Source organism: Gopherus flavomarginatus, chromosome 1, assembly GCF_025201925.1.
Source record: "Gopherus flavomarginatus isolate rGopFla2 chromosome 1, rGopFla2.mat.asm, whole genome shotgun sequence".
NCBI classification, from domain to species: Eukaryota; Metazoa; Chordata; order Testudines; family Testudinidae; genus Gopherus; species Gopherus flavomarginatus.
Window position 1 is genome coordinate 69,566,892 of NC_066617.1, and position 18,583 is coordinate 69,585,474.

At 42.6% G+C, this 18,583-nt stretch overlaps 1 protein-coding gene and 1 long non-coding RNA gene across 7 annotated transcripts in view; one reads left to right on the forward strand and one right to left on the reverse strand.

Annotated features, from left to right (window-relative positions):
- The first annotated feature begins 2,483 nt into the window (after positions 1-2,483).
- CPSF6 (cleavage and polyadenylation specific factor 6) overlaps positions 2,484-18,583 on the forward strand; it is a 47,362-nt gene continuing 31,262 nt past the window's right edge. For 3 of the 6 annotated variants that reach the window (XM_050935523.1, XM_050935526.1, XM_050935527.1), the window contains exons 1-2: positions 2,485-2,618; positions 16,644-16,853. In XM_050935523.1, coding sequence (XP_050791480.1) covers positions 2,559-2,618; positions 16,644-16,853 — 270 coding nt within the window. In that variant the 5' untranslated portion in view covers positions 2,485-2,558. Of the gene's footprint in view, positions 2,619-16,643; positions 16,854-18,583 lie in introns of all 6 variants that reach the window. The other 3 variants (XM_050935524.1, XM_050935525.1, XM_050935528.1) reach the window with 2 other exon arrangements.
- Positions 2,845-3,544, reverse strand: LOC127042730 (uncharacterized). Its single transcript, XR_007772032.1, has 3 exons — positions 3,376-3,544; positions 3,154-3,291; positions 2,845-3,069 (listed from the first exon to the last, which is right to left on the reverse strand). It is a non-coding gene; the product is annotated as an uncharacterized LOC127042730 (long non-coding RNA).

The window sequence follows — 18,583 nt, forward strand, 5'->3', positions numbered from 1 at the left end:
CGGCATTTTCTTTTTTTTTTTTTAGTTTTTCATTCTTATGGTTGCAGAGAAAGTCTTGAAAATGTGAATTTAGTATTGTCAGTCACAAACATCCAAGAATCATGAGTCTGGCCCCCCAAATTATGAAATTGTCTTAAAAATCATGTGATTTTAAAAAATGTAATAATAAATTTTAAATAAATAAATATTTTTGTGTTCTTTTTATTTGCCTTGTTTTTGAGCCTTTATTGTTCACTTGTCACACTTTCATGCTTTTCTTTGTAATCACGAGGGCTAGAAACTTACTTTTTTAATAAAAGCAGCAAAGAATCCTGAGGCACCTTATAGACTAACAGACGTTTTGGAGCATGAGCTTTCGTGGGTGAATACCCACTTCGTCAGATGCATGTAGTGGAAATTTCCAGGGGCAGGTGTATATATACATATGCAGGCAAGCTAGAGATAACGATAATCTCTAGCTTGCCTGCATATATATATATATATATATATATACACACACACACCTGCCCCTGGAAATTTCCACTACATGCATCTGAGGAAGTGGGTATTCACCCACGAAAGCTCATGCTCCAAAACGTCTGTTAGTCTATAAGGTGCCACAGGATTCTTTGCTGCTTTTACAGATCCAGACTAACACGGCTACCCCTCTGATACTTTACTTTTTTAATGAAAGTAGAAAGTCTTGCATAATCACACTTGTCTCCAGGAACATAGGGCTTAAATTAAGCAAGACTGATAATAGAACCAGGAGAGCTGGCAATACTGGGAATCCTAATGCCTCAAAAACCAGAAGACAGAAAGAAACAAAGGCCCAGATCCAATAAGGTATTTAAGCACCTAATTCCTTCTGAAATCATTGGATTTAGGCACTTAAATGCCTGTGAGGATCTGGGCCAAAATGTATCATTTTTAAAATCTTATGTTATTAAGACAAACTCATGTTTTTTTTAATGACATATGCTATGTTAGAATGGGAAAAGGTACTGAGAAGGGCAGCAAAAATGATGAGGGATATGGAACAGCTTCCATACAAGGAGACGTTAAAAAGATTGGGACAATTTAGCTCAGAAAAGAAACCATTAACAGGGGATGGTATGGAGAACAGAGAAGTGTTATTTAGCCCTTCACATAAGAACTAGGGGTCATCCTATGATATTAATAAGCATCAGATTTAAAACAAACAAAAGGAAATACTTCATACTACGTGGAATGTGGAATTCATTGCCGGGGACCTTGTCAAGGCCAAAAGTGTAACTGGGTTCAAAAAAGAGAAAGTTAAATTTATAGAGGATCTGTCCATCAATGGCTTAGCCAAGCTAGTCAGGGAGGCAAACCCCATGCTCCAGGTTTCCCTGAATTTCCAAATGCCAGATGCTGGGACTGGATGACCGGTGATGGGACGCATCACTCAAAATTGCCCTGTTCTTTACATTCCTTTGAAGCACCCGGATCATTGGTCTGATGCATAATGGCCATGCTTATGATTTTAGAATGCCTGATCATGGGCAATTTTATTCTGTCATATGGAGGTTCTTGTACCAGGCCTCATCACTGCAGTATCTGAGCACCATCCAGATGTGATGAGACTAATAGCTATCACATTTGGTTCATTTGTTCTCTCATCCCCTGGCATACTCCTCCCACCTTGTTCTTTGACTGTAAGCACCGTTATTGCAACTGAGTTCACACATGCCCATCCTAATGCCCAGGGCTCCTTGCAGACACTGGGTCCTGCCTGCGCCCAACCAGTTAAACAATTAGGACTTTAGATTCAGAGCTCTCTGGGGCAGCATCTGTCCCTGACCTGGAGTCTGGGCAGCCCTCCACCCCAATGGGGTGCCAGGCTAGGGCCTGCGAGCACTGCAGTATGATGCAGAATGCTGATTATAATGGGACGGGTCACCAATCCCACCCCTCCAAGCAGGGCCAGCTTTAGGAAGTGCGGGGACCAATTCGAACAGTTTCAACAGGACCCCAGCAAGGATAACTACATATTAAAAAAAAAAATGTAAAAAACACATGGGGCCTGTACTCACCCGGCAGTGCACCGAGTCTTCGGTGGCACTTCAGCAGCGGGTCCTTCACTCGCTCCAGGTCTTTGGTGGCACTGAAGGACCCGCTGCCGAATTGCTGCTGAAGACCTGGAGCGCCACCAGCTGAGTAAAAATTAAAAAGGTGCCTCTAGCCAGGGAAGAGATTCTCACTGGGCGCGGGGCCGATTCGGTGGAATTGGCCTAAAGCCAGCCCTGCCTCCGACAGTGGGGGACCGGTTAGTGAGCAAATCTCGAACACGCGTGGGGTGTCGCACTCCCTGACTGGTAGGGAGGGGCGGGGTGCTGAGAGAAACTCCCCGGCAGGCCTGTGTGACACAACCGCCCCCCGGCCTGGCGCGGGCTCAGGCCCATCCTCTGCAGCCAGCAGTGGTAGCTGAGGCATTAACCGGAAGTTCCCCGTCTCCTCCCGGAAGTGACGTTAGCTCCCCCTCCCCGGCGGCGGCGGCGGCTGCTCTAGACCCGGGCGCGGCGGTGACGGAGGCGGCCCGAAGAGCGGGCGGGATCATGGCGGATGGCGTGGACCACATAGATATCTACGCCGATGTGGGCGAGGAGTTCAACCAGGTACGCGCGGGCGGGACAGGTCCCTGCGCCTCTGCAGGGCCGCGCGGCGGGGAGGTGGCGCCGCCGCCGCCATTGTTGGTGTAAGCGCCCGGCCGTGGGTTTCCCGCGGAACGCTAGGCCGCTAGCGCAGGCCGCATGCGCAGGGCCTGGCAGCGGGGGAGAGGGGAGGTTGCGCCCCCAACTCCGAGGGGGGTAACGGGGCTCAGCCCGGAGGGCGAGAGCGGCCTGCACCGGGCGTCTGCCTCCCGCAGCCAGTCGGCCCGCTCCCTCATGGCAACGCCCCCCTCCGCCTTGTGGGTGCGTGCGCGGGGGAGAGACGGTAACGCACTCAGCGACAACCCCCCATCTCCGAGAGACCGTAACGCTCCCAGCAACAGCCCCCTATCTCCTCACCCGGAGGGACGGTAAGGCACCAGCAACAGCCCCCCATCTCCGAGAGACCGTAACGCTCCTAGGAACAGCCCCCTATCTCCTCACCCGGAGAGAGGGTAAGGCACCAGCAACAGCCCCCCATCTCCGAGAGACTGTAATTCACCCAGCAACAACTTCTCTATCTTCGCATCTCCCTTCCGGAGAGACCGTAACGCTCCCAGCAACAGCCCCCTATCTCCTCACCCGGAGAGACGGTAAGGCACCAGCAACAGCCCCCCATCTCCGAGAGACCGTAACGCTCCTAGCAACAGCCCCCTATCTCCTCACCCGGAGAGAGGGTAAGGCACCAGCAACAGCCCCCCATCTCCGAGAGACTGTAATTCACCCAGCAACAACTTCTCTATCTTCGCATCTCCCTTCCCGAGAGACCGTAACGCTCCCAGCAACAACCCCCCCATCTTTGCAGCCCCATCCCGAGAGATTGTAACGCACCCCACAACAACCCCCCATCTTCGCATTTCCCTCCGCGAGAGACCGTAACGCACCCAGGAACACCCCCCCCCATCTCTACATCTGCCCCGAGAGACTGTAGTGCACACACAGCAACTGTTCAATATCCCTAAAGAGAGAGACTGTATTATACACCCAGTAACAAATGTTCCGCCCCCCCCGCATCTCTGTATCTGCTGAGACACTAACCCACACAGCATCTGGGGCGGTAGGGCTCGGGCTTTGGCCCCCTGGGGCGGTGGGGCTCAGGCTGGCTCAGGCTTCAGCCCTCCCCTCTCTTTCCCTCCCCTTCCCCCCCTGGGGTAGTGTAGAATTTTTTTTGCCTTCAGAAGGGGGTTGTGGTGCAATGAAGTTTGAGAACCCCTGCTCTAGAGCAATACCCAACTCCTTGATCCCCATGAAAAGAGAGCTGGTGTAACACAGATGCAGAGCAATGTCCCATAGAGAGAGGTTGTAACACACACACATGGAGCAATGCCTCCTGTATCCACAAAGAGAGAGAGAGCACAACTGTAACACACACACAGAGCAGTGGCCTCCGGATATCCCCAGAAAGAGCAGCTTTAACACAGATATAATAGACAGAGAGAGTAATGCCCCCATATTCCTGTAGATCAGGGGTTCCCAAACTTGGTTCGCAGTTTGTTCAGCATAAGCCCCGGTGTGCCGCGAGACACTTTGTTTATCTGAGTGTCTGCAGGTATGGCAACTCCCAGTGGCCACGGTTTGCCGTTCCTGGCCAATGGGAGCTGCAAGAAGCGGGATGGGCCACTGCTTTCTGCAGCTCCCATTGGCTGGGAATGGTGAACCGCGGCCACTGAGAGCTGTGAGCAGCCGTACCTGCGGGGACACAGATAAACAGAGCGTCTCGTGGCCCGCCAGGCGCTTACCCTGAACAATCTGTGGCCCAATTTTGGAACACCTGCTGTAGAGTGATTGTAACAAACAGAGCAACAGCCTTCATGGGTTATTGAGAGCCCAACTGTAACACACAGATCAATACCCCCCATCTCAATAGAGAAAGAGACTGTAACACACAGCAACACCCCCACCAACTCAACCTAAGAGAGACTGTAATATACACATAGCAACAACTCCCATCTCCATATCCCCAGAGAGAGAGAGAGACAGACACCCACCCACCCCAAGAGAAACTGTAACACACAGCAAAATCTCTCCCATTTCCATATTGGAAATCCACTTATCCCTTGAAAGTCTATAAAACACATTCCCACCAGCACCAAAGAGAGGGGAGAGATACTATAACATATGCATGAAAATCCTTAGTCTACAAGTGGATAAAGAAACCATGAAACAAGCATGTTTTCTTGCCTTATCCAAGTTCTTCTAGTAGGAGAGACTAAAATGTGGCAAATTTATCATCCAGAGGGAAGGAAACTGTAAAATATGCACTGCATTTTCTCGCACACTGCAAAAATTAATAAATATTAGGAGAGAGACTTGCACTAAGCAAAACTTGTCCAGTGAGTCCCGGGAAAGTGAGAGTTTACCCAGTCCTGAGACACTTGGGGTATATACGTTAACAACCCTTTTTGCCTCCTAATGATAGAGCTTTGTGGAAACACATCTACTTCTTTCCTGTATTACAGCCAGTTGATTTTCAGCTGTTTACTCTTATAATTCTTGCTTTTTCTCCCCTTTCATTCATCTGAACAAGTCTATTTGCCCTTACCAAAATTCATGTCATGTTCTTAACAGGTTTGCTGTAACCTATTTACCATCTGTATTTACATCAAATGGGCTCTGGCATTACTCTAGGTCATCATACCCCAGATTGCATTGTTTCTGCCCCAGAGCATGAGAAATTAAATAAAGTGGCCACCCTCCTGCAGACACTTCCAGACCCGCAGAGTTACTGATGCTCTGCAGTTGGCATTTGAGCACATCTTTTAGCAGGGGAAGGTTGATGTGGGTCAGAGAGAGAAATAGAGAAAATGAGGGATGATGGAGCGAGAGGGAAATAGGTGATTGTGTTGGGAAGAAGTTATGGTTTATTTGGGTGGTGGATAGAAAAGGAACGGAAGAGTGATTATCACAAATGTTTAAATAAACATTTGCGATTTCTTTAGCAATTAGTCATTTTGGTGAGACTACATATTATGTAGGAGTGATATATGATAAAGTAAGCAGGCAATGGAGAAGAGTGGTTTGTTCTCTTAGGACTTGTCTACATGGAAAAGTTGCACAGGTATAACATAAGGTGTGAATTTCAACTGATGTACTGAAATCTGTGCAAAATTCTGTAGAAACACTCCAATTCCAGCCCAAGAGTGCTTTCTTTGGTATAGTTTAAGTTGGAACTGGTTTAAATTAAGCTGAAATACTCTTATGCCAAACAAAGGGTCCACACAGGGTTTGCACTTAGTTAACTAAGTCAATTTAATTAAGCCAGTGCAAGCTTGTGTGTAGAGAAGCCCTCAAAGTGGGAACACTGTGGCTACAAATATGGTGCAAATACCTCTTCCTTTCCACTGTGTGCTTCTGATCCCAATAAAGTGGCAAATGTCTAGAATACTGTTTGATTTTATTCTGTTTTTTCTGGATAGTAGTACACTTCTACCCTGATATAATGTGACATGATATAACACGAATTCAGATATAATGCGGTAAAGCAGCGCTCGGGGGGGGAAGGTGTTGGTTGCGCTCTCCGGCAGATCAAAGCAAGTTCAATATAACGCGGTTTTACCTATAATGCGGTAGGACTTTTTGGCTCCTGAGGACAGCGTTATATTGGGGTATAGGTGTACATATCCTCGCTTATGTTAGGAAAAGGTTACATACATAATTGCGTACTGCCTTTCTTTCTTAGCATCTAAATTGAGTCAACAGTGCTCTGATAGACACTAGCTACAAACAAATCTGCCAAATGAAAAGCAAAGTATTAAAAAACAAAACAACCATCTCTGTTAAGTCTGAGTTTCTTTTAATGTGGTAGTAATGCTGGAAATTTCTGCTGTGACTAATTAGATGTGGCTCTCAGGCTTCTGGCAAGCTGCCACATGGCCCAGGTTGTCTGTTTTCTCTTTGCTCCAAAATACACACAAGCCGTTGCTGCACAATTGCTCATGGGCCTACAGTAAATTCCGAAGATGTAGTGGGGTTCAGGTTGTTAATTCACAGCTTCCGAAGATAGTCCCATGCACACAACTCCCTTAGCCAGCTGATAATCCTGTTAAGGATAAAGATCTGGTAAGCAAATTAAATTGAGATAATAAAGAGGTTCTCCCCAACAATGTTTAGTCATTTTGTCTTATATTGACTACTTAGCATAATCTCACTGCAGAATACTAGGCCTTTGAATTGTCCTCTTTGTGTCATTTTTCTCTAATCCCCATTTTTGGGGCTTTGTTCATCTCATTGCAACTTTTAATTCATTCTTGTTTGCATTTTTTGACCTTGTCACAATGCTCATTTTACTTCCTCAGACCTCGCTTTTTTTTTTAATCTTTCAGACTGCCTTTCTAATAAGAGAGGTGGTGGCACTTGAACAGTAATATTTTAAATTGGAAAGTTGCAAAGGAAAATACTGATCACTTTCTTATTCACTTTTCCATTTCAATTCTTCCAGATGTGAAGTACTTGTGATCATCATTCTTACTTCTACTACAGTAGTCCCTAGGTTGTCCTAATTGGGATTGTGTCCTCATTGTGCTAGATGTTGTAGAAATGTATATGAGATGATCTCTGACTCAAAAATCATACAAGTGGCGTGATCAGGGTGATGACTGGAAAATCTGTTGCAGCCTCAAAGTGGTTAGCATTAATCAGTTGTCCTTTGTAGCAAGAATTTTACACAGGAGCCAACTGCAAAGGGAACAGCTTGCTGTTGTGTAAGTGCTCTGCTGCTGCTGTTGGTTTAGATCACCCCAATGCTACAGAAGGCGCTAGTTTAGAATGGGAACTGAGAAGTCCTGATAGGGTTTGTGAATTCATTAAGTAAAGGGCAACTCTACTTATACCCAAGTTATTTCATTACATACCTCTCATTTGTATCAGTGACAGTTTGTAGTTTTAACAAAAGGTAGCAGGTCGAGATAAACCCAAGACTCCCACATAGTTTCTACCTCAACCTGCCAACTTGTGTGAAAACTACCAACTGCCTTGTCTTCAATAGCATTTTGCCTCTGTTACCATGTGTTAGCCAACAAGAGTTAAGAACACATCTTTTCCCCTAGTGAAAATAAGGCCCTTTACTCTGCCCTCTTCTGTTCTAGTAGAACTCACTTATTAGTTCCACCTGCTGACTGAATTATTTCGTTTCTCTCAAATCCCTTTATTAGCTTACCTTTGCTATATATGCACCATACTCAAATTCCCTGCCCTTGTATTTAAGGCTCTTCCCAATATATTTTTTGATTTCTATTATCGTTACGCCTAGAAACCCCCCAGCACCCCATCCTACCGGACACTGTTCAAACACAGAAGGAGATGACAGTCGCTGACCCCAAATTGCTTAAAGTCTAAATATTAGACGAGACAGCAGATGGAAACAGACCAATTGTGGGGGACCACAAGGAAACAATGAAGATAATATTAATCAGTATGATAGGCTGTGGTCTAGCTCCCATCAGTCTTTCTGCTCTTCTCTCCTTTCACTTGGCCAAAACTGCCTACATGTGTCATTTTGTTCCAACTCAACGCATTTTCTTAAATGTTATCTTCTATGCCTGACTCCATCCACCTTCAAGTTTCTCTTGAAAACAGATTCTTCAAGAAGGCTTATAAACCCTAGCCTTCGCCTCTAAATTAAAAGTAAAAGTAATCCACAAGAAGCGTGCATTCACTTAATATAGGCTCTAAGAAAGTAGTGAATTTTTGTTGTTGTTGTTCAGAAGTTGTGGCCACAGTTTAAGTTGCGGTTTTGATGCTGTCAGTTCAAGTACCATAATAAAACAAACAGGAAGAATAAAGACCTCTCATCTGAATGCCCCCACAAGGAGTCCAGTCCTGGGTGTACACCCACACATAAGCTCCAGCCACATTTGAATGAGTGGCTTTGCCACCTGTTGCACAAGGCGCAACATCACTCAGATTTGGCCCTACTGATGAGCAGATGCAGGTTTTTGTAGAGGTGTCCACAAGGTAGCGTGTGATGGGGTTAGAAGGTAACGGTGCCATCAGGACAGAGTTGTTAGTAGTGTCCTTTACTCTCCAACATAGGTTGGATACCCCCTCCTCCCCAAGCCTTCAGTCCAGGATGTGTGTGGGGCCTGAGCCTCTGTGCCCTGAGCTGGCCACAACTTGGAGACCCTTAGAAGCCCTGTGAAGGGGCTGGCACTGCTGGGGCTCCCCTGTCCTGGCATCAAGCTCTTTGGAAGGCATAAGTCCTAGCTCCTACCTAGCTCCACTTACTGGGGCCTCCCCAAACTGGTTTCCCAGCACAACTGCTGAAGAAGGCACAGTCTTTGAGGTTGTCTTCCTCATACATCACCATAGCCCCATCTCATGCACTAGGTTGCATCGCTACTCACATGAATTTTCCTTGGTTGTTAACCAAGGTCACAATACTAGTCACTCAAATTTGCCCCAGCCGCCCCTCCACCATGATGGAGGAGGGGCACTAAAAGTTGCAGTGAGTATTAAAAGTTACAGTTTCTGCAACACAGTCACAGTCCACAATTTTCTTACTGTCTTACTTATAGTCAGCCTTATCTGACCTTCCGCGTTCCTGCAAATCTGTGGTTCGCTACCTTCTTTGATGTTAAAACTGGCCATGGGGAGAGACCTGCACTGTTAGTGAGAACTGTTGTAATGTTCTTTCCTGCAAAATTCAATTATATCTTGGGGAGTGAAGGGGACTTCTTTTGAGAGTACATGTGCTTTTTTTTTTTTCCTTCCAGTTTTGTATATACGGTAGAACCTCTGAGTTATGAACACTAGAGTTATGAACTGACTGGTCAACCACACACCTCATTTGGATCTGGAAGTGCGCAATCAGGCAGCAGCAAGGAGGAGGCAAAAACATTACAGTACTGTGTTAAACGTAAACTACTAAAAAAAGGGGAAGTTTAAAAAAAAGATTTGTACTTGTTTCATTTAAATTAATGATTAAAAGCAGCATTTTTCTTCTGCAGAGTAAAGTTTCAAAGCTGTATTAAGTCAGTGTTCAGGTGTGAACTTTTTAAAAGAACAACCATAACATTTTGTTCAGAGTTATGAATGTTTGAGTTACGAACAACCTCCATTTCCGAGGTATTTGTAACTCTGAGGTTCTACAGTACATGGACAATGCTGCTATCATCATAACCTTTTTGGTAAAATCTCCTCTAATAAGCTTTAGGTAGCCTTACTAGAATGCCATCACTTTGCCTTCAGAATGCTCTATTCAGACTCTTTCCTGTCAGCTTTGGATAAGCAAGTACACACTCATTTATACTTTCTGACATTCTTTACTGAATGTTTTCACCTTGTTTCTGCCCCTATGATTACCTTTTCAGAGTTTTTACACCCTAAAACCTGTCTTGAAAAGTTTTCTATGGTGCCGTGTATTGGGCTATATGGAAGGGAGAGTACCTATAAAACAAGGGACAACTGTGGTTGAGAGAACAAATAACCAATTGGGCACTAAACATCTGATCAGAGTTGCATATTTACTAAATAAAAAACGTTTTACAATGGCAACTAATGGTAAACTGCTGTTGGTGTGAACGTTGTTTAAAATTTTTTTGCTAAACTATGACTACAGTGGGCACATAGTAGTTTCTTTACGCTCTCAGTAGGTTAAATTCATTCTTGTTTTTATTCAGCTGACATTTTTTTTCAAAAGCTGAATTATGAAATTAAAGCAGGAAGCTGGGTTTAATCTTTGAGAGGAAGTTATGGTCCTTCCTATAGTAGAGGTGAGATTTCCAGGTAAGTTGGAGAGCATGAGGGTGAGATTGTCTTTGTGTGCTTTAGTGCCTCAAGTTGAAGGAACTGTTAAGGGGAAAAGAAAGGGAAGAAAACTTTAGTAGTCTGTGTTCTCATTTTCTCATTGACCTTGATTCTGCAGTGATTGGTGGATGCAGCAGGTCACTATCACAGTTTTTTCTACAGCAGAGCCTGGCGACATATGTACAGTTACATTGTGAATATGTACTATTTTTGCATTTTGTGTCTGAGCATATACTGATGACTCTAGTCTTTTACAGAAGTAATTAGAAGATAAACTTGAAAACAAGAAATAGTTTTGAGACATACACACAGTTGAATAATAAAAATAATTAGACAGGGTAGCTAACTTATGCTAACCATTCAAGAGCCTACTATAGTGTTATGAAGTAGGCGTTGAACCAGCTGGTATTTAAATAGTTCCAGGCCTCTTGTAGTTATGTAGTCCATGGGAACATAAACTTTTAAAAAGAAAAAACACTCTAATCTCTTCTGAAATCTATTGGCTATCATGTGACAGAGCACGATGGCTTTGCCCAGCAACCTGCTGCAAATATTTGGATGCACTGGTTATCTTTCTGGCTTCCTCCAGAGAGCACAATGGAAACTGAAATAGAGAAAATGAAGGGGGTAAATTATGTACACTTTTTAAGGATTTAGATTGGTTTACAGATAAAGATGTTAGCCTTATCTTAATATTAAAGCAATGTAAATCAAATATGGCTTATTGAAAAATAATTTCTTTGAATTTGGCAGGCAGTTCACTGTGTTAAGGTTTTGCCCTTGCTTGTAAGGTCTTGGGCAGAGACTGCCTGTTACTGAGTGTATGTAAAGCAGTTATCACAATGGGGCCTCGGTCCGTGTTGGGCCATCTAGAATAGATGCTACCATAATTCAAACAATAAAATAATATTACATATGCTCTTAGCTACAAGTCTATTTTTCTTAGTTATTCCACTTGTACATAATTTGGCCACTTTCTCAATTTTGTAACGTAATATTCTCCATATATACTAATGTTAGCTGAAACAGTTGGATGTATGATGTAAGCTGCAAGAACCTACAAGTCTTGCAGGATCCACAAAATCTTGTCCACCCTCTTGGATGGTTCTCCTTGAAGAGGGAGTTATCAACTACTGTATTTTAGTAGCATCAAAAGGCCTTTTTTTTGTTAAAGCTTATTTGAGTGTATATACACCAGTTTTAAGTGCATGAAGCTGTTTCAGAAGCTTTAACATCTGAGGATTCATTCCCTCCCTTGAAAAAAAGATTGATGACACTGTATTGGTTGTACAGGGCTATACAGATCTTTCTATCTGTGATCTTTCAGGACCCGCAAATCCTCTCCATAAAGTAACAACACTGTGTGTGCAAACTTGGGATGCCGCTTGTGTAGGGAAAGTTTCTGGCAGGCCAGGCCGGTTTGTTTACCTGCTGCATCCTCAGGTCGGGCGAATCGTGGCTCCATTGGCTTGGAGCAGCGAACCGAAGCTAATGGGAGCTGCAATCGGCTGAACCTGCAGACGTGGCAGGTAAACAAACCAACCCGGCCCACCAGGGGCTTTCCCTAAACTAGCAGCGTCCCAAGTTTGGGAAACACTATGCTAGGGTGATGGCTTCTGCAATAACAATGAGACCCCCCTGGTTACATAGCCTTGGACATCCAACAAACCATAGAGGACCTTCTGTTTGATGGTCAGTTCTTGTTTTCAGGCAAGACTAATGAAGCTACTTACATTTAAAGCCTCTTCTGCTACCCTTTATGTCAGTATATAGCCCGACAACAGTAATAACCATGTCAGTTTTTATATGTAGGCTTGATATTCACCAAGGCAACATGATTTTTTGAGAAGGAAGCACAAACATCAGAGACAGAGGTCCTTCAACTTCACTTTGAGTCATCCAGCTTGTCCTCAGTCAGCTGTGTTGAAGCAGCCCATTTGACTTGTCCTTTGAGAACAGCCATGCAGTTGTTGGCAATCTTCCTATCATCTTCTCACCCCCCCCATTTAGGGAAAGATTGTCCCATTTTCTCAGTGCTTGAGAAGCCATGATGATAGCCAACTGGATTCTAAGCACTACGAAATTGGGATATTCTATCCATTTCCTCTCCGTCCACCTAAACTTTTCAGGGACCCATCTCATGAGTTAGTGTTTCTTCAAAAAGCTTCAGACTCTGTTCACTTTAAGGGCCATACAAGAAGTTCCTTATCAACACTGGGGAAAGAAGTTTTACTCATGATACTTTCTGATCCTCAAGTTGAAGGGGAGCAGAGGTTGAGATCCATATTGGACTTCTGAAATCTCAGAAAGTTCATCATGTACATTAGACTTCACATGGTTTCCCTATCATCAATCCTAGATCACAGTTACTGGTTTGCTTTCCTTCATCTTCCATGCGATGGTAGTGCCAAGTAATGGGAAGTTTCTGAGATTTGTAGTAGCAGGTTTATGATTCTATGAATACACAGTACTTCCCTTTGGCCCATAATGTCAGTGCTACATGTGCTCACCAAGTCCATTGTAGTGCTGGTGGCCTACTTGAGGAGAACAGGGATGCACGTCTTCCCTTACCTAGGCAACTGTTAGTGTGAGGAAGATCTGAGCATCAGGTTCTCCACCACATGGTTTATCATTTTGTCTCTTTGATTGTGTGGGACTCAGCCTGAAAAAAGGGAAAATCCAGATTAATCCTGACATAGAAAATAGAATTCATCTGGGCCCTTCTCAGTTCTATAGCTCACATCTCTCCTCCACAAAGACAGTCAGGCCATTCAACTCAAGCAGCTTTATTAGCTTTTCTATGGGATGTCCCCATTTGTAGGGCTGCTACTTTGTCCTCTGTGCATACCTTCACTCCTTATGCCTGCTTCAAGATCTAAAGCAAATTTTGGGAAAACAGTATTGCAGTTCCTATTTAAATAGTCTCTGCACCCCATCTCCTAATAGTACTGTTGCGTGTCATCTGAGTACAACACACATGTGCAATCACTCAAAGATAGGGTTACTAGATAGCGACTGTGAAAAAACAGGACGGAGTGAGGGATAATAGGCGCCTATATAAGAAAAAGTCCCAAAAAACGAGACTGTTCCTTTTAAATTGGGACATCTGGTCACCCTACTCAAAGAGGAAAAAATGATTACTTACCCATATTGTAACCCCTCTGCACCGGAGTCCCGAGTCACCATATTCTGGTGCAACGGAACTCTTGGGGATCAGGGCAGCATTGCCTTTATATAGGCTTGAGATGGGCCATGAGGATGTGCAGTGTGTGTGTGCCACCTTGACAAGTACAGCTACAGAAAACACTCCGGCTCTGACTGGGTGCACTCTCCAATGTGGAATACATATGTGCAACCACATCTCAAAGAACATCAGTTACAATACAGGTAAGTAACCTTTTTCTCTGGGTAAGATCTTGAGACAACAAAGATTCATATGCCAGTAGTACATGAACAACACCCAACTGTATGTCTTCGTTATGTCAGATACAAACAGCGCCGTCCCTTAGCTGTTTTAGGGTATATCTGCACAGCAAAAGCTGTGCAAAGACCAGCCTACTAGAGCTAGCTTGAATCTAGCTAGCAGAGGTGATATAGCAGTGATGGTAGTGCACTCTGAGCTGCAGTACATGTAGTACAAGCCTGGCATGGATCCTGGGTATGTACTTGGCTTGCTAGCCCATTCAGAAGCTATTGTTGCATTGTCTTCATCACTGTTGTTACTCACACTAGCTGGATTTAAGCTAGCTAGAGTAGGCTGGCCATACACAGCACTAGCTCAGGTAGGTTAGTCAGTGCACAGCTTTTGCTGTGTGGACATACCGTTAGTGTCAGCGAAGAGCAGATGGCTGATACTAAATGTGGGCAATACAGAGTGATGCTGGTGGAGAGAAGATAAAGCTTCATAGAACTCAGAACCACATTAACACGCTCTATGGGGTGGGGCTAGCTGAAATCTTCATTGTTACTGGATGCCCAGATAAATATGGCTGCTGAAAAAGAGCTCTTCTTCCTAAAGCTGGCCAAGGAGACTGCACCCCAAGGTGTCAGTTTTGGAGTAGGCCACAATGATCCATGAGTTAATGACCTTCTGCGTTTATTGTTGCAACATATCGTACCTGATTGTGGAGCACTGATGCATGTTGGTACTTCCTAATCTCTGCCTGTGGCACATAATAGTCTAGTTTCCAGTGGGCTATAATATTTTGGTCTAATTTCAGTTGTGTTTAGTGTGCAGGTTCTGGGTAGTGTAGGTGACATGTTATGTACAGGAGGCCCCTTCTGGCCTTAAACTCTTGACTCTCCGATTGTAACACATTGTCCAATTAGTTCAAAGTGAAACAGCTTACCTACTTAATAACATAAGTTGCTGACAGTGTATCGCCCCAGTGTTCTGCTCATTTCACCGGCTACGCACTGAACCGAGTCAAACTTGGGGTTTCAGTTCTGATCCTCAAAGCCCCTCATGACATTGGCATGAGCTAGTTTAAAAGTTACTTCTCAGTAATTATAAACTCCCATGTCAGGTGCATTCCTCAGGAACTGTGGAACTACTAAAACGTGAAGACTTATAAATGCAGGTGACAGAACTGAAAGCTGCTGGCCTAGAAGTGTGAAACTTGTTTCTGCAGGAAATTAAAATGATCTTGAACCTAATTTTCAGAACAAAGTGCAAAATTCACCACTTTGATTTAACTTTCCTGCATTTAGGAGGAAAGAAACAGAGACTTTTTGACTTATAGAATTTGCAAGACCGTTAAATACTGTGATGGTGTGTGTTGCCTTCATATATTTACTGACTCAATGTGTGGGTGAAGTTGGTATTTAAAAACAAAAGTTACGATACAACAGAATTTTATATAGTAGAAAGGAGTTTATCTTGGGGAGATCTTGCTATAAAATACAGAACTTTGGTAGATGGAGATTTGTTTTGCCGAGAGAATTTTGGAGGGTCATTTCATAAGGGAGAATATGGGTTTTATAACTTGGTATTTTTAGTAGTGCACAACTGACTCCTTTACAGAGCATCGGGAAACACACTTCTCTTATAAAGAGTATGTAACCAGCTTTTCCTGCCCTGTGGTCTGGAATCCTGAAGTGGGGGAAAGCATCATGGGGAGTGGTTTAAGGGGAACAAACCTGTTATGCAAGGGTCTGAGGAGAGTTTGTTATGGCAGGGCCCTAAGGCAATGGTCTAGTCCTTGTAAAATAATAATTGTAATACAGGTAATGCCAGTGCTTTGTCACTCTGATTTTGTGGGTGAGGGACCAGTAAGACAGATGTTAACTTCATTTGCCAAGTTGTCCATTTATATGACTGTAAGTGGAGATTAAAAAATGTAAATGGCTGCATCAGGAGGAGTCTTCAATTTAGAGAAGATACTCTCGATTAAATCTTCTAATACATTTATTACTAGACATAGTTAGGAATTTTTTTATATGATACTCCCTAATTGCAAAGAAGTGTATGTTGCCCATGTTAATGTTAAAAGGTCTAAATTTTAAAAAGAACATGGACTGATAACTCAATTAAAAATTGATTTATTTTTGCTCCTATTTTAGTCATTTCCCATTCCAACTCATATTGTGATGACACGGTGGTACCAGAAAGTGGGATATAGCTTTCTTTGGAAACAGTGTTTCTCCTTTATATTAAGTGGGATCATTAGAGTATGAAGTGCTCCCTTCTTGACCCTTTATTGGAGAATCAGAGATCAAGTTTAGGATCCGATCTATGAAAAGTTTGGCTATATGTTGTGTTCATTGCCAGGACTCTCATAAAAGCTCAAACCACTTCCCCTATCAATTTCTTTTAATAGAGGAAAATATTTACTTTGTTTTGCATAAGAGCTGAAGTTTACTTGCTGCTATTTTGCTTACCAGCATCATTAATGTCAGCAACATTCTGAGAATAGGATTTGTGTTCTCTTGTTTGTTTCTATCAGTAGAACAAAATCATTGTAGGATTAAGCAGTAAATATAGGCTTTTTGTTAATTTTCTGTCAGTTTGGTGGAATTTTTTAAAAAGTAGAAACCAGAAGGCAGTAACATCAGATTTATATACATTTGAATGTAGATCAAATTGGGACGTAAACTGGGAGGGATATACTGTTGTATTTCAGTCCCAAATGTGTCTGTCTTACCTCATGTGATAATTCTCTGGAACATTTAGAGCAGTATTTGTTTTGAATAAACATTAGGAGTATTTTAGGTAATGTGTAATCTACAGCATAGCTTTTTGTATTTTAGGAAGCTGAATATGGTGGACATGATCAGATAGATTTGTATGATGATGTCATCTCTCCATCTGCAAATAATGGCGATGCCCCAGAGGACCGTGATTATATGGACTCTCTCCCACCATCAGTTGGAGATGACGTAGGTAAAGGAGCAGCACCAAATGTTGTCTATACGTATACTGGAAAGAGAATTGCATTGTACATTGGAAATCTTACTTGGGTAAGTGTTTGAATTCAGCTACACACATGCTTTTTTATTGTGGGCAGTAATCTTACACTGATCAAATATACTCATTGTAGTTGACAGAATTTTACTAAAATATTTAACTTTCTGGTACTCAATACAAGAGAAATCATGTACTGATATCTTAGAACAGAGAAGCAGGTTTTCCGAACATTTTAGTGAAAATCTTGGGGGAAGAATACAGTTTTGAGATGTTCATTAAAATGGAGGTTATTTACAATATAAAGGTTCAGTTGTGTCTTACTTGTAGAATAAGTTAAAGGTGAAAGGGGAAGCTTTCTGGGAAAGCATGGTAGGTTTGCCACTCTATTAGGGCTTAGGGGAAACTCTAAAGAGAAGGAACAGAATAAATTAATATTTTCCATGCAAAATTCTGAGTTCATGGTTGCTTCCTCTGCTAAAGCCTATACTAGTGCCAGGCATGCAGGAAAATGCTTTCATACTTTGTTTTAAGTGTTTGATGTTGTTAAGTGTTGCAGTATCCTGATTTCAGGCTCTTTCCAGGTAAGTAAAGGAGATTCTGATTTATCAAACACTTCATTTAAAAACTTATTTCTAGAGATGAGATTTTCAAAACACAATGTTGGCCTAACTCTGCTTTCATTGAAGTCAATGGCCAATTGGCCAAAGCTGAGTGTTTTTGAAAGTCCATATATAACTTTTAAATCTGTATCATTACTACTGACTTGACATCTTAGACATCTTAAACAGAACTATCTACAACATTTTGTGTTTACCATCTTAAGGATTGTCAAGGTTTTCTTTGATTTTTTTTTTTTATTTTATTTTTTAAGTGGCATGAGATTCAGCAATGTAGTTTGCTTGCTGTGAACCAGAAGGGTGTTGAGGGTTCTATACCAGAGCTGGTGGCGAGTATATAAGGAGTTTGAAAACTTGAACACCCAGTTCCCTCTCTCTCCTGAAATTTAGGGGGGTTCTGGAGTTAAAGGTTTTCTTCTTACTCCAACTCCTTCAGTACCAGTGCACACTTACAATCAGGGTGAAAGTGTTTAACTTCAGAAATGGATAATGTTCAACTTAGGTGTTTGCTTATAGGAGAGTCATTTAGATGCTGATGGATGTCACATCCATGGGCCACTGAAGTGGTTGGTAAACTCTAGTTTTCTTATTCTTTTTCTGTTTCTTTTTCTCTGCCATCAGTAAGTAAAACAAAACTTCTTAGAATCTTGCTGTCTAAAGCTTCAAAAAAAACAGTAGTTCATGGTTTGGGCTTTTTAGTAAATTAAATTTCACTTGGGCCAGTTTTGGCACTGGTATAGAGCACCATGTATAAGGGGTACAAGTGTGCTAACACATCTGAAAGTGAAACACACTATTGAAATGGTCTTGAAATCTGACCTTGTTTAGAGATGTAGGATTTTGGGCTAATAGTAACTGAGTAATAATCTATTTTAAAGAGGAAAAATTTGCAATCCTTGAGGTATAAAACAGACAGACAAAAGAAGTGACTATTGAAATTGGTCAGATTAAAGCCTTGCAGCCTTGAAAGTATGTTTTTGTTTTTCATAAAAACAAAACTTCTTCTGACATAGCTTTCTTTAAGAGAGTGCATTATGTATTAAGGGTAGTAATGCATGTTAGGTGCCGTTAGTGCCATATGTGTTGTATTACACATCATTTGTCTATTCATATATTTTAGCAATGATCTTTTTGAGAAGTAACTGTAAAGTGTCCCTTGAAATATT